At 44.1% G+C, this 15,613-nt stretch overlaps 1 protein-coding gene across 1 annotated transcript; it reads right to left on the bottom strand.

Annotated features, from left to right (window-relative positions):
- Window positions 1-3,311: 3,311 nt before the first annotated feature.
- LOC110534690 (uncharacterized) lies at window positions 3,312-14,592 on the bottom strand. The gene is made up of 7 exons (XM_021619620.3): window positions 14,061-14,592; window positions 12,208-12,338; window positions 11,865-12,029; window positions 6,994-7,149; window positions 6,763-6,874; window positions 6,493-6,614; window positions 3,312-4,943 (listed from the first exon to the last, which is right to left on the bottom strand). Exons 1-7 carry the CDS (start codon window positions 14,335-14,337, stop codon window positions 3,999-4,001), a joined length of 1,908 nt encoding a protein of 635 aa, XP_021475295.3. The 5' UTR covers window positions 14,338-14,592; the 3' UTR covers window positions 3,312-3,998.
- Window positions 14,593-15,613: the final 1,021 nt, after the last annotated feature.

Raw genomic sequence — 15,613 nt, 5'->3', positions numbered from 1 at the left:
ACATCAGAGGACAAAAATCAGTTAACCACCTAACTGAGGAACTCAATTTAACCTTACGCAATAACCTAGATGCAGTTGCACCCCTAAAAACTAGAAACATTTGTCATAAGAAACTAGCTCCCTGGTATACAGAAAATACCCGAGCTCTGAAGCAAGCTTCCAGAAAATTGGAACGGAAATGGCGCCACACCAAACTGGAAGTCTTCTGACAAGCTTGGAAAGACAGTACCGTGCAGTATCGAAGAGCCCTCACTGCTGCTCGATCACCCTATTTTTCTTTTTTTTTGATACTGTCGCAAAGCTAACTAAAAAGCAGCATTCCCCAAGTGAGGATGGCTTTCACTTCAGCAGTAATAAATTCATGAACTTCTTTGAGGAAAATATCATGATTATTAGAAAGCAAATTACGGACTCCTCTTTAAACCTGCGTATTCCTTCAAAGCTCAGTTGTTCTGAGTCTGCACAACTCTGCCAGGACCTAGGATCAAGAGAGACACTCAAGTGTTTTAGTACTATATCTCTTGACACAATGATGAAAATAATCATGGCCTCTAAACCTTCAAGCTGCATACTGGACTCTATTCCAAATAAACTACTGAAGAGCTGCTTCCTGTGCTTGGCCCTCCTATGTTGAACATAATAAACGGCTCTCCATCCACCGCTGGATGTGTACCAAACTCACTAAAAGTGGCAGTAATAAAGCCTCTCTTGAAAAAGCCAAACCTTGACCCAGAAAATATAAAAAACGATCAGCCTATATCGATTTTTCCATTCCTCTCAAAAATGTTAGAAAAGGCTGTTGCACAGCAACTCACTGCCTTCCTGAAGACAAACAATGTATTTGAAATGCTTGAGTCTGGTTTTAGACCCCATCATAGCACTGAGACTGCACTTGTGAAGGTGGTAAATTAGTCTGGCCCAGGAGTGTGAAAGTGAACGGAAAGGCTCTGGAGCAACGAACCGCCCTTGCTCTCTCTGCCTGGCCGGTTCCCCTCTTCCCACTGGGATTCTCTGCCTCTAACCCTATTACAGGGGCTGAGTCACTGGCTTACTGGTGCTCTTTCATGCCGTCCCTAGGGGTGCGTCACTTGAGTGGGTTGAGTCACTGATGTGATCTTCCTGTCTGGGTTGGCGTCCCCCCTTGGGTTGTGCCGTGGCGGGGATCTTTGTGGGCTATACTCGGCCTTGCCTCAGGATGGTAAGTTGGTGGTTGAAGATATCCCTCTAGTGGTGTGGGGGCTGTGCTTTGGCGAAGTGGGTGGGGTTACATCCTTCCTGTTTGGCCCTGTCTGGGGGTATCATCGGATGGGGCCAAATTGTCTCCTGACCCCTCCTGTCTCAGCCTCCAGTATGTATGCTGCATTAGTTTATGTGTCGGGGGGCTAGGGTCAGTTTGTTATATCTGGAGTACTTCTCCTGTCTTCTCCGGTGTCCTGTGTGAATTTAAGTATGCTCTCTCGAATTCTCTCTTTCTGTCTCTCGGAGGACCTGAGCCGTAGGACCATGCCTCAGGACTACCTGGCATGATGACTCCTTGCTATCCCCAGTCCACCTGGCCGTGCTGCTGCTCCAGTTTCAACTGTTCTGCCTGCGGCTATGGAATACTGACCTGTTCACCGGACGTGCTACCTGTCCCAGACCTATTATTTGACCATGCTGGTCATTTATGAACATTTGAACATCTTGGCCATGTTCTGTTATAATCTCCACCCGGCACAGCCAGAAGAGGACTGGCCACCCCTCATAGCCTGGTTCCTCTCTAGGTTTCTTCCTAGGTTTTGGCCTTTCTAGGGAGTTTTTCCTAGCTACCGTGCATCTACACCTGCATTGCTTGCTGTTTGGGGTTTCTGTACAGCACTTTGAGATATCAGCTGATGTAAGAAGGGCTATATAAATACATTTGATTTGAGGGATGTGGTTGGAAAAATTTAACTGCTCTCAAATTCATAGGTAAAGCTATGGATGCAAGAACTGACCATCCACTTGGGCTCCAGAGTGGTGCAGTGGTCTAAGGCACAGCATCTCAGTGCAAGATGAGTCACTACAGTCTCTGGTTCGAATCCAGGCTGTATCACCTCCGGCCATGATTGGGAGTCTCATAGGGCAGTGCACAATTGGCCCAGCATTGTCTGGGTTTGGCTGGGATAGGTGTCACTGTAAATGTTATAAAAATTCTAGTTTTAACCATGTTTTGAGGCAAATAGTGTTTGTTTACAAATATTGGACAATTGTATATTTTGGGTTCTGATGGGGTTAGACAGTTGAACTAAGCTCATGAGGCAATTCTAAGTTATATTATTCAAGAATCAATGGGTACATATTAATTTATGAGAACAAAAATGTATGTAGAAACTGCAGATTGCCCCTTTAAAGGGAAATTTTGCAGTTACTTCATACATTTCTGGACTTATTTTTAATGGTTTGCACCCACTGATTCTTGGGAAACTCCGGTATCATCTTTCTTCGGTGGAGATTTCAGAGCTAAACGGTTCACTCAATATGGGTGAAAATACAAATTAAAGCTGACAGCCTGCACTTTAACCTCCAACCTTCATTGAAGGGAAGAGAGGCTATTATGCTTGGTTTTTAATCCATTTCAACCAAATGAAAAATAATTTAGTTATTAAAAGTTACCGGCATAAAAAGCACGTATCGTCTCTTGTTCCATGAGTATAAATGCAATCTGTGTCACGGCTGGATAAGTTGCACTTCCGCTCACAAAATCCATGCCATTACCAAGTGAGTTACAACTAAGACCTGCTTTTCATTGGTCTTAAATGTCTCGATATGCGCTGCATGAAAGTGTCACTTTTGCACCTTTTCAAGGACACACCTTAAATATTGCCACTCCTCCCACCTCAGAGCTAGTGAGCTGAGATTAGTCAGGTCAATTGCTGAACCTTGCGCATGTGTTGGAAAATGCCAGTGTCAGTTTTTACATACTGAAATTGCAAACTAACCTGTACTTGCCCTGCCATAATGCCAGCCGGAAATAGAGCCCCACATCTCCTATGATCAGTATCTTTCAAGCTGAGAGCAGACTTGTTTAGAAAGAAAAGTGTGTTAGCAACAATAGAGTAGAAAATAATAGAATGACTTTATTCCATCTACGTCACCTCAGTAAGGTAAATATTCAACTGTCCTTGTTCTAGTCTAGGTTGTTCTTGCCTAGGTACTGTCTCTCTAAAAACAGGTACTTACACAATCCTATTTCAAATGACAAATTAACAAAAGGTTAATGAGTGGTTAATTGTCCTCTTACCCAGTGGTGAAGTGGTGCCAAAAAAAATCCCAAACAGGAAGAAAAGGTGCCCTGTGTAATTAATTTAATGTGAAAGTGACATACACTCTAAATGACCTAAAATAATAGAATCCATATTGATCTTTCACAGTCAGGCCAAAACGTAGATGGAAAGAGGCCTCATCACTGTATCCGAGCCTATCTCCATTTTGAAGTAGCCAATTTTCTTCCTCACGATTGCACAAAGTTCTTTTCCCACAAATTGCATTTTGAATCATTTGCGCATAGGCCTAACACTGTGTGCACATTGCGAAAATGTGATGAAATAATAGTTTAGCAACATTGTAAGATAAACATTGACACAGTGTATACCTCCACTACACTACTTTGATATGCATCGTGGGGATTAAGAAGTGAGTATACTAATTGCCCACTGGCGTTCTGCCCACCTCCAGAACGCCACTGCTCTTACTCCAGGTCACTTCACATGATAGCTAAAGTATGGTCCCCTGTGTACATCTTCAAATTTTTATTTATTTAACTAGGCAAGTCAGTTAAGAACAAATTCTTATTTACAATGACTGCCTACCCCGGCCAAATCCCAACCCGGACGACGCTCGGCCAATTGTGCGCCGCCGTATGGGCCTCCCAATCACGGCCGGTTGTGATAGAGCCTGGAATCAAACCAGGGTCTGTAGTGATGCCTCTAGCACTGAGATGCAGTGCTTTAGACCGCTGCGCCACTCGGGAGCCCTCTCTAGCCACACTGCTCCGATTTCTCCACATTGTGGACGCTCCTATGTCTGATAAGGCTACTCCGGAAGGAGAAGCTCTTGTAACATAGTTTGCACTTGAAGGGCCTCTCCTTGGTGTGAACGGTCTGGTGCTCCTTCACATAGTTTGCCTCAGCAAAGCACTTCCCACATGTGGAGCAGGAGTAAAGCTTGTCAGCGTCTGTCCTAACGCTCGGCCTCCCACGTTGTGACCCAATGACACCAGAGGAGGTAGAAGCAGGAGCGACCACCCTCAAGTGGTTAGTCTTTGAGCTCCCTCCTTGACCTCTAGCCATTGTTTGGGTGTTGTTGGGATTGTGTGCTGTGTTATAGGCTAGGTACCTCTTGTGGTGAACGTCCATCCTGACCTTGTCTGTATTAGTGGGGTAACCATGAGGTAACTGAGGAAGGCTAGACCCAGGTCCAGGCTTTCTATGAACCCAGTCACCAGGCATTAGAGGAGACTCTGAAGGAGAAGACAGATTTCCTGATAGACTACCACCAGGGGAGTCTCCCACCACTCTCTGTGAAGGCTGAAGCCCAGGAAGACCTGCTCTGTTCATCGTGGTGTTTGTATCATAGGAACAGGAGGGTCTATCTCTATCAGCCCCAGGCCCTGCTTCATCCCTGCACTGAGACTGTGAAGAGAAGGGTCTGGGCTGCAGACTGGATCCCTGACTGGAGCCTCTATCTCTCTGATGACCACCACGACTGAGGTTGTTCAGTCCACTTGTCCACTGGTTGTGTTTTGTGTGGTGGTGGAGTCTCTGTCCCTCGTTGTTCGGTCCTTGTTCCGACTCTGGAAGGAAGAGTGATGGCCCCTGATCTATGGTTCTGATCCGGGGCCATGGTTTGTGACCAGCCACCTCAGAGGTCCAGTATTTCCAGCCAGCAACACCGGATATCAGCAGGTCCTCATGGACTGCAGACTTTAAACACAAATTGAACAGAAAAGTATAACGTTTTACATAAACTTTGCGGTACACACAAAAATATGACATTATAAAATGTTTACCACAGTCTATCCCATATCAAACACTGGGATTCAAGTACCTAACAATTTGTATTTATTTTTATTTTACCTTTATTTTACTAGGCAAGTCAGTTAAGAACAAATTCTTATTTTCAATGACGGCCTAGGAACAGTGGGTTAACTGCCTGTTCAGGGGCAGAACGACAGATTTGTACCTTGTCAGCTCGGGGATTTGAACTTGCAACTTTGGAGCCATTGGAGTGTATTATAAATACATAAATATAAATAATGTCCATATGTGTTGATTAAAAAAAAATTATAATGTTTTGTTCCACTGAGATAAGGGAAACTCAGTCGCTGCAATTATTTAAAAAATTGTCTATCAATTTTGTAATTCAGTTCAACTAAATAAATGGTCATACAGTTAAATCTAGAACCTTCACTTTGATAGAATACATTTTTAAATATTTTGAGGGAAAAATGTAATAAGACACTTGGTATTTCACTATAAACAACAGCATCAAACAGGACAAGGTTCTCACTTTTCATCAGTGAAGCATTTTTACAGACACCATCACACCAACCATCACCATATCATCTACTCTGCCTCATCATACACATTATTTCCTCACTTCCCTACTACCTACAAAACCAACAGAATTCATTACAAACTAATACTATATTACATGGGCCGTGTGCATTTTCTGCTGGTGTATCCTGAGATAGCTCCTCTCTGAGAACCTCTTCCTGCAGTGTGTACAGGCGAACGGCCTCTCTCCCTTGTGGACCTTCAGGTGGATCTTCAGATGGTGCTGGTGGGAGAACCTCTTCTCACAGTGGGGGCAGCTGTAGGATTTCTCCCCTGTGTGGACCCTCTGGTGCCTCTTCAGGTTGGATGTGTCTGGTAAACTGGCCTGGCACAGGTGGCAGCCGAATGGTTTCTCCCCCTTGTCCATCCTCTGGTGGATCTCCACCTGCTTGGGGAAACTGAAGGCTTTCCCACAGAACGAACACAGGATGCGCTTCTCCTTGCCACTATATTTTCTGATAGCACTACTACTGTAATTTGTCAATGGGCTTGTCTGAGGTCTGGTTTAACATTAGGAGAGTGTGAGGAGGATGAAGGCCAGGGAGTGTCTGTGTTGTTGCAGGGTCCATGTTCCAGTTGATAGATCCATGTTCCAGTTGATAGTAGATCCTATAGAAGGCAGGCTGAAGGCAGCACCTGTTAGGGGGTTAACCTGAGGCACCATCAGTCTCTCTGAATCACAACTATAGGAGCAGGATTGAGCATCGCTAGCCCAGTCTGTGTCTGTTCTCTTCCGCTGCATATGGACACCTCCCTGTCTCTGCAGACCAAATCTACACCTCGCCCTGTTCTCAGCTAATCTGTTGTCATGGAGACTAAGTTTGGTTGTTGTTTTGTGTTCGTCAGTCTGTTTCTGGTTGTGGTTAACAGTGTTGTTCACCAGCCCAGAGTTGAGGACGCTGTCCCATCCACTGACCTCCACTATGTTGCCTTTGGTGCCGGCTTGCTCGGTGATGTTGTCCCCTGGGCCCTTGGCTGCACTCGTATGGTAATCCAATATGGCCGCCCAGTCGCCTCTGTTATCCTCCAGCCAACCACCTCCAGGAAGAGTTTAGAAAATAGACTTTACAAACATGGCAGAGAACTCTACATTTAGATTTTTTTTGTCATCAATAATAGCCAGGTGCATCACTATTCCCATTGTAGATCTATTACTGTATGTAGGTTATATGTATTTCTCCCTTACCTTGCTCCCCCATCTTTAGTCCACTCAGCAGGTCAGTGCTCTCTGGTCTGTCTTCTATTGTCTCCTCTTTGACCAGCAGCAGATCAGGCTTCCCATCATCCATGTCTACTGACTGTAAGAGATACAGAGTGAGAGGATGTTGGATCAAGAAATCTGATATGAATACCCTGCTATGGAGCATCTTCTGATTGGACAATGAGTAATTAATCAAGAACTGGCCCTTATCCATACCTCAGTGAGACTGTGTGTGGTCCTGTGCTGCTCAGCTGGTTCCTCTGTGGGTTCAGGAGGAGGTGTAGTCTGGTTGTCCTCCATGACCATGGTCCCCTCAGGGTTCCCCAGACCCTCCTCCTCCTTCACCAGCAGCACCTCTGGACCCTCCTCCTCCTGGAAGAGACAGGTGCTACAGATTACACAGACATACACTCCCTCAGGTACGTACACAGATAAACACAATTTCAACATGGAGTGTTTACCCATCCCCACTATGTTTGAGTCCTATACTGTAGTTACAGAATGATTTCATTGTTGTTGTTAAGCCCATCATGGTGGACATAAATGTGTTGTGGGTAAATATGAGTCAGCTATAAGTCAAAAGTCAGACAAACCTGACTAAACTATTTTGATGTACAGTAGGTGTTAGTTATATGGGTATTTGTAGCTATATTTAGTAAGTGTATATTGGTTATGAAGCGCAGGTGTATGCAGAATAGGGTGAGATCAGATTTACTAAAGAGAGTCAATGAAAGTCTTATAATGAAAAGTCCCATTTTGTGTTTATTAAACATAAACAAGTCTGAAATATACCATATGAAAACCACACATACGTCTCAAAAAAAATTCTGCATTCATTTTCTCATCAAAAGTGTCTTGGGAAAAAAATAGTAATTGAATGGAATACAGTACAAACAAAATATGTAGCAGACTTTGTAGGCTTATACAGTGGGGCAAAAAAAGTATTTAGCCAGCCACCAATTGTGCAAGTTCTCCCACTTAAAGATGAGAGAGGCCTGTAATTTTCATCATAGGTACACTTCAACTATGACAGACAAAATGAGGAAAAAAGATCCAGAAAATCACATTGTAGGATTTTTAATGAATTTATTTGCAAATTATGGTGGAAAATAAGTATTTGGTCACCTACAAACAAGCAAGATTTCTGGCTCTCACAGACCTGTAACTTCTTCTTTAAGAGGCTCCTCTGTCCTCCACTCGTTACCTGTATTAATGGCACCTGTTTGAACTTGTTATCAGTATAAAAGACACCTGTCCACAACCTCAAACAGTCACACTCCAAACTCCACTATGGCCGAGACCGAAGAGCTGTCAAAGGACACCAGAAACAAAATTATAGACCTGCACCAGGCTGGGAAGACTGAATCTGCAATAGGTAAGCAGCTTGGTTTGAAGAAATCAACTGTGGGAGCAATTGTTAGGAAATGGAAGACATACAAGACCACTGATAATCTCCCTCGATCTGGGGCTCCACGCAAGATCTCACCCCGTGGGGTCAAAATGATCACAAGAACGGTGAGCAAAAATCCCAGAACCACACGGGGGGACCTAGTGAATGACCTGCAGAGAGCTGGGACCAAAGTAACAAAGCCTACCATCAGTAACACACTACGCCGCCAGGGACTCAAATCCTGCAGTGCCAGACGTGTCCCCCTGCTTAAGCCAGTACATGTCCAGGCCCATCTGAAGTTTGCTAGAGACCATTTGGATGATCCAGAAGAAGATTGGGAGAATGTCATATAATCAGATGAAACCAAAATATACAGTGCCTTGCGAAAGTATTCGGCCCCCTTGAACTTTGCAACCTTTTGCCACATTTCAGGCTTCAAACATAAAGATATAAAACTGTATTTTTTTGTGAGGAATCAACAACAAGTGGGACACAATCATGAAGTGGAACGACATTTATTGGATATTTCAAACTTTTTTAACAAATCAAAAACTGAAAAATTGGGCGCTCAAAATTATTCAGCCCCTTTACTTTCAGTGCAGCAAACTCTCTCCAGAAGTTCAGTGAGGATCTCTGAATGATCCAATGTTGACCTAAATGACTAATGATGATAAATACAATCCACCTGTGTGTAATCAAGTCTCCGTATAAATGCACCTGCACTGTGATAGTCTCAGAGGTCCGTTAAAAGCGCAGAGAGCATCATGAAGAACAAGGAACACACCAGGCAGGTCCGAGATACTGTTGTGAAGAAGTTTAAAGCCGGATTTGGATACAAAAAGATTTCCCAAGCTTTAAACATCCCAAGGAGCACTTTGCAAGCGATAATATTGAAATGGAAGGAGTATCAGACCACTGCAAATCTACCAAGACCTGGCCATCCATCTAAACTTTCAGCTCATACAAGGAGAAGACTGATCAGAGATGCAGCCAAGAGGCCCATGATCACTCTGGATGAACTGCAGAGATCTACTGCTGAGGTGGGAGACTCTGTCCATAGGACAACAATCAGTCGTATATTGCACAAATCTGGCCTTTATGGAATAGTGGCAAGAAGAAAGCCATTTCTTAAAGATATCCATAAAAAGTGTTGTTTAAAGTTTGCCACAAGCCACCTGGGAGACACACTAAACATTTGGAAGAAGGTGCTCTGGTCAGATGAAACCAAAATTGAACTTTTTGGCAACAATGCAAAACGTTATGTTTGGCGTAAAAGCAACACAGCTGAACACACCATCCCCACTGTCAAACATGGTGGTGGCAGCATCATGGTTTGGGCCTGCTTTTCTTCAGCAGGGACAGGGAAGATGGTTAAAATTGATGGGAAGATGGATGGAGCCAAATACAGGACCATTCTGGAAGAAAACCTGATGGAGTCTGCAAAAGACCTGAGACTGGGACGGAGATTTGTCTTCCAACAAGACAATGATCCAAAACATAAAGCTAAATCTACAATGGAATGGTTCAAAAATAAACATATCCAGGTGTTAGAATGGCCAAGTCAAAGTCCAGACCTGAATCCAATCGAGAATCTGTGGAAAGAACTGAAAACTGCTGTTCACAAATGCTCTCCATCCAACCTCACTGAGCTCGAGCTGTTTTGCAAGGAGGAATGGGAAAAAATGTCAGTCTCTCGATGTGCAAAACTGATAGAGACATACCCAAAGCGACTTACAGCTGTAATCGCAGCAAAAGGTGGCGCTACAAAGTATTAACTTAAGGGGGCTGAATAATTTTGCACGCCCAATTTTTCAGTTTTTGATTTGTTAAAAAAGTTTGAAATATCCAATAAATGTCGTTCCACTTCATGATTGTGTCCCACTTGTTGTTGATTCTTCACAAAAAATACAGTTTTATATCTTTATGTTTGAAGCCTGAAATGTGGCAAAAGGTCGCAAAGTTCAAAGGGGCCGAATACTTTCGCAAGGCACTGTAACTTTTGGTAAAAACTCAACTTGTCGTGTTTGCATCCAAAGAACACCATACCTACTGTGAAGCATGGGGGTGGACACATCATGCTTTGGGGCTGTTTTTCTGCAAAGGGACCAGGACGACTGATCCGTGTAAAGGAAAGAATGAATGGGGCCATGTATCGTGAGACTTTGAGTGAAAACCTCCTTCCATCAGCAAGGGCATTGAAGATGAAACGTGGCTGGGTCTTTCAGCATGACAATGATCCCAAACACACCGCCCGGGCAACGAAGGAGTGGCTTCGTAAGAAGCATTTCAAGGTCCTGGAGTGGCCTAGCCAGTCTCCAGATCTCAACCCCATAGAAAATCTTTGGAGGGAGTTGAAAGTCCGTGTTGTTTTTCTCATTTTGTCTGTCATAGTTGAAGTGTACCTATGATGAAAATTACAGGCCTCATCTTTTTAAGTGGGAGAACTTGCACAATTGGTGGCTGACTAAATACTTTTTTGCCCCACTGTATATGCATTATATATCACACAATGTTTGGATGCAATATTCTACTGAGGAATATTCAACACTGAAATCTGTAACTCTCGTTATACCAAATGAATCCGTGGGTCTTTTCTGCTGACAACAAATTAATCTTTGTCTTTAATGCAGGGTTTCATCTAAACATCAGAAGCTATCGAGTGGAATGGTTACTTTTCATGTTATAGAGTGGAATGTTTTTTCTGCTGGTGTATCCTGAGGTAGCTCCTCTCTGAGAACCGCTTCCCGCAGTGCGTACAGGCAAATGGCCTTTCTCCCGTGTGGACCTTCAGGTGCGTCTTCAGCTGGTGCTGGCGAGAGAACCTCTTCTCACACTGGGGGCAGCTGTAGGGTTTCTCCCCTGTGTGGACCCTCTGGTGCCTCTTCAGGCTGCAGGCCTGGGCGAAGCGCATGTGACACTGGGGACAACTGAACGGTTTCTCCCCTGTGTGGACCCTCCGGTGGATCTCCACCTTCTGGGGGCAGCTGAAGCCTTTGTTACAGAACATGCAGAGGAACCTCTTCTCTTTACTATTGCCTGATGTGGCTAACCCTCCCTGAACCTGGGCTCTAGTCGTGTCGTTTGAGTTCAATACCTGATCGAAAAGGACGAGGCTATGTGAATCGGAAGGCCCCATCGAAGTGGACTCTGGGTCGCGATCCTTGAACGTGTGTAAAAGGGAGTGGGTGGCAACATTTAGATTTGTCTGTAAGTTTCCCCTGTAATCAAATAAATCTCTGCCCTGTGAGTTTTCGTCCCCTAGGTGACTATCTGCATTCCATGTAGGAGGAACGTCACCCTCCACTTTCACAGTCACTTCATCTACAATCAGACCCTCCCCTTTCTTATCTAGGCACCCTTCAGAGTACACACTACTACTGTACCGGTTCCAGTCCCCTCTAGACAGATCAGTCTGTGTCTCTAAACCCAAGGATATGTTGATAGGGTCCATCTCTGTGGCGTAAGAACATGATGGATCATCACCCCCAGTGTCGAATGCGTCACCATCACCATCCCCACAGGAATGAACCGTCCCCTGGTGAAATACCGGTAAATACTCTGAGCTGGCAGTAGGATGACAGCACAGTCTCCCAAACCCGCGTCTCTCTGGGTTTGATCTGTGGTCAGCTCCTGTGTGTACAGTTAAAGTCTTCGTGTGTGACTCTGACTTGAGGATGGCGTTCGGCATTCCACTGACCTCCGTGATGAGGCATTGTGTCCTGGACTGCACTGGGGTGGTGGTGGGGTCCTCATTGGCTACAGGGGGCGTTCCAGACTGGATGTCTCTGTTGTGCAGTGGGTCCTCCACTCCTTCAAACCTCTCCAGCTTGACCCCAGGACCTGCAGCCTCTTTATCTGCAGACTGACACAATAAGAGGGGTTATTAACAGTACTTCGTAGGGAAGTCTCACAAGTTCCCCTATGACAGGTAAATGAGGATGTACTGTACATATCAGCAAGTGAATAACTGAGGGGAGCCCTACTGAAATAAACAGGCACATTTGATTTACAAAGTAACTCATTCTTTATGCACCACTAACCTCGATCCCAATAAAGTACTGGGTTGAGGTTACACTCCCCTCATCAACAGTGATCGTTTGGTCATCTTTCCATGTATTGTGTCCCGCTGGCTTCACAAAGCTCCTGTGGCCTCCAGTGAGATGTCCTTCACCTGAAAGTGGGGGAAAAGTGGTGGTTAGGTTAGATACTGTAAATGCTCAAGGCTACATTGTATAGTCGTGGCCAAAAGTTTTCATTTTCAATGTTTGCTGCTTCAGTGTCTTTAGATATTTTTGTCAGATGTTACTATGGAATACTGAAGTATAATTACAAGCATTTCATAAGTGTCAAAGGCTTTTATTGACAATTACATGAAGTTGATGCAAAGAGTCAATATTTGCAGTGTTGACCCTTCTTTTTCAAGACCTCTGCAATCCGCCCTGGCATACTGTCAATTAACTTCTGGGCCACATCCTGACTGATGGTAGCCCATTCTTGCATAATCAATGCTTGGAGTTTGTCAGAATTTGTGGGGTTTTGTTTGTCTACCCGCCTCTTGAGGATTGACCACAAGTTCTCAATGGGATTAAGGTCTGGGGAGTTTCCTGGCCATGGACCCAAAATATCGATGTTTTGTTCCCCGAGCCACTTAGTTATCACTTTGCCTTATGGCAAGGTGCTCCATCATGCTGGAAAAGGAATTGTTCGTCACCAAACTGTTCCTGGATGGTTGGGAGAAGTTGCTCTTGGAGGATGTGTTGGTACTAAGCTTTTTTTCCGGACACCCCAAACAATTGGAAAGGGGATTCAGAGAAAATTACTTTACTCCAGTCCTCAGCAGTCCAATCCCTGTACCTTTTGCTAAATATCAGTCTGTCCCTGATGTTTTTCCTGGAGAAAAGTGGCTTCTTTGCTGCCCTTCTTGACACCAGGTCATCCTCCAAAAGTCTTTGCCTCACTGTGCGTGCAGATGCACGCACACCTGCCTGCAGCCATTCCTGAGCAAGCTCTGTACTGGTGGTGACCCGATCCTGCAGCTGAATCAACTTTAGGAGACAGTCCTGGCGCTTGCTGGACTTTCTTGGGCGCCCTGAAGCCTTCTTCACAACAATTGAATCGCTCTACTTGAAGATCCGATAAATGATTGATTTAGGTGCAATCTTACTGGCAGTAATATCCTTGCCTGTGAAGCCCTTTTTCTGCAAAGCAATGATGACAGCACGTGTTTCCTTGCAGGTAACCACAGTTGACAGAGGAAGAACAATGATTCCAAGCACCACCCTCCTTTTGATGCTTCCAGACTGTTATTTTAACTCAGTCAGCATGACAGAGTGATCTCCAACCTTATCCTTGTCAACACTCACACCTGTGTCAACGAGAGAATCACTGACATGATGTCAGCTGGTCCTTTTGTGGCAGGGCTGAAATGCAGTGGAAATGTTTTTTGGGGATTCAGTTTATTTGCATGGCAAAGAGGGACTTTGCAATTAATTGCAATTCATCTGATCACTCTTCATGACATTCTGGAGTATATGCAAATTGCCATCAGACAAACTGAGACAGCAGACTGAACATTTATATTTGTGTCATTCTCAAAACTTGTTTTATTGTCACTGTCAACAATTGGCAAGGATGTAAGGTAACACGTCTCATAAATAAATAGCATATCAATAAGTTATCAATTATTATGATGTTCCATGCATCACATTGTTTTCATTGATTAAATACTAAGAAATGCAGTAAAACAATAATCTGGTTATAATATGATTGTGTCTTTGCACATTATAGCTAAATAATTTGGGGAACCCCCCAGAAATCCTAGACCCAATTATGGGTGCAGAGGGGAAAGGGGGACGGGACGCAAAGTCTCGGCCTGCTGCTAAATGTACTGTACCTCTTGCCATTCCTCTGTATCGATCGAGGATCTTGACACTACTGGGACGACTGGCGAGGCCGCGTTCTCGCGTTGTCCTCTCTGCGCGCTCCCGTGCCACTTTCATTTCCAGTAGTTTCCTCCGCAATCCCCTGTTTTCTTTCTGGCTTTGAGTTATTTCCAAACGAAACACTGCATAGTCGTCGTCTACGAGTTTACAGATCTCTGCCACGGCTGCATTCGCTAGCACCTCCATGATGGAGGCTATTTGAGTGTGAAAAACCATACAGCTAGACATTGTTAGCAGCTAACTAGCGTTACCTAGATAACATGTATCAACCTGTCTCCAACGCGAATTAAACACTACATGGGGTAAATATGTGACGCTGTGCAGTTAAATTAGTCATATTTTGAGTTCCAGGGTGTTAATAAAGGTTTCAGTAACAACAATAAAAACGCAAACTTGGAAATTCTTCTTGGTCACGTCTTTGTGTGATTTTCCGGCAGACGAGACGCTGTGTTGCGTATTGCTGCCTGTCACAGGTCGGAGTGTGAATTACACTTTTGCAACAAAAAGAGGTGTTAAAAAGGGAAGTGAAAAGTAAATCGCACCACCATCTAACCCTACACATATACACCACTATACCCCAAAAACCAACCACCCCTATCCCCACCAGATCCTACTCCAGGAGAACAGTCTGGGTGGAACATATTCTCTTTAAAGTGGCCCTGTGGACAGATACTCCAATCTCCGCTGTGGAGCTTTGCTGCTCCTTCAGGGTTACATTTGGTGTCTTTGTTGTCTCTCTGATTAATGCCATCCTTGCCTGGTCTGTAAGTTTTGGTGGGCGACCCTCTCTTGGCAGGTTTGTCATGGTGCCATATTCTTTCAATTATTTTATAATGATTTATAGGTTCTCCATGGGATGTTCAACGTTTCTGATATATTTTTTTATAACCCAACCCTGATCTGTACTTCTCCACAACTTTGTCCCTGACCTGTTTGGAGCACTCCTTGGTATTCATGGTGCCCCTTGCTTAGGGGTATTGCAGACTCTGGGGCCTTTCAGAACAGGTGTATATATACTGAGATCATGTGTCAGATCGTGTGACACTTAGATTGCACACAGGTGGACTTTATTTAACTAATTATGTTACTTCTGAAGATAATTGGTTGTACCAGATCTTATTTAGGGGCTTCATAGCAAAGGGGGTGAATACATTGCACAGACCACTTTTCCGTTTTTTATTTTTTTGAAAAAATTAAAATAAAAAAAAAATTCACTTCACCAATTTGGACTATTTTGCGTATGTCCATTACATGAAATCCAAATAAAAATCTATTTAGATTACAGGTTGTAATGCAGCAAAATGGGAAAAACGCCAAGGGTGATGAATACTTTTGTAAGGCACTGTATTTGTTTTTAAACAGCTGCATGCTTTTCTCCAGCAACAAAACAAAAGCTGATTCAAAGGTGGCATGGTAGATTCCAAAAAGACTATCAAGGAGGGGAGGACACTTCCTTTGGACTACTAACGAATTTATATCCTCTGGCCACTTATCGGAGGTCGGA

The sequence above is a fragment of the Oncorhynchus mykiss genome, chromosome 10 (genome assembly GCF_057628025.1).
Source record: "Oncorhynchus mykiss isolate SJ-2025 chromosome 10, ASM5762802v1, whole genome shotgun sequence".
Taxonomy (NCBI): Eukaryota; Metazoa; Chordata; class Actinopteri; order Salmoniformes; family Salmonidae; genus Oncorhynchus; species Oncorhynchus mykiss.
The sequence above is the reverse complement of the archived record's forward strand: the minus strand, read 5'-3'. Positions and strand labels throughout refer to the sequence as shown.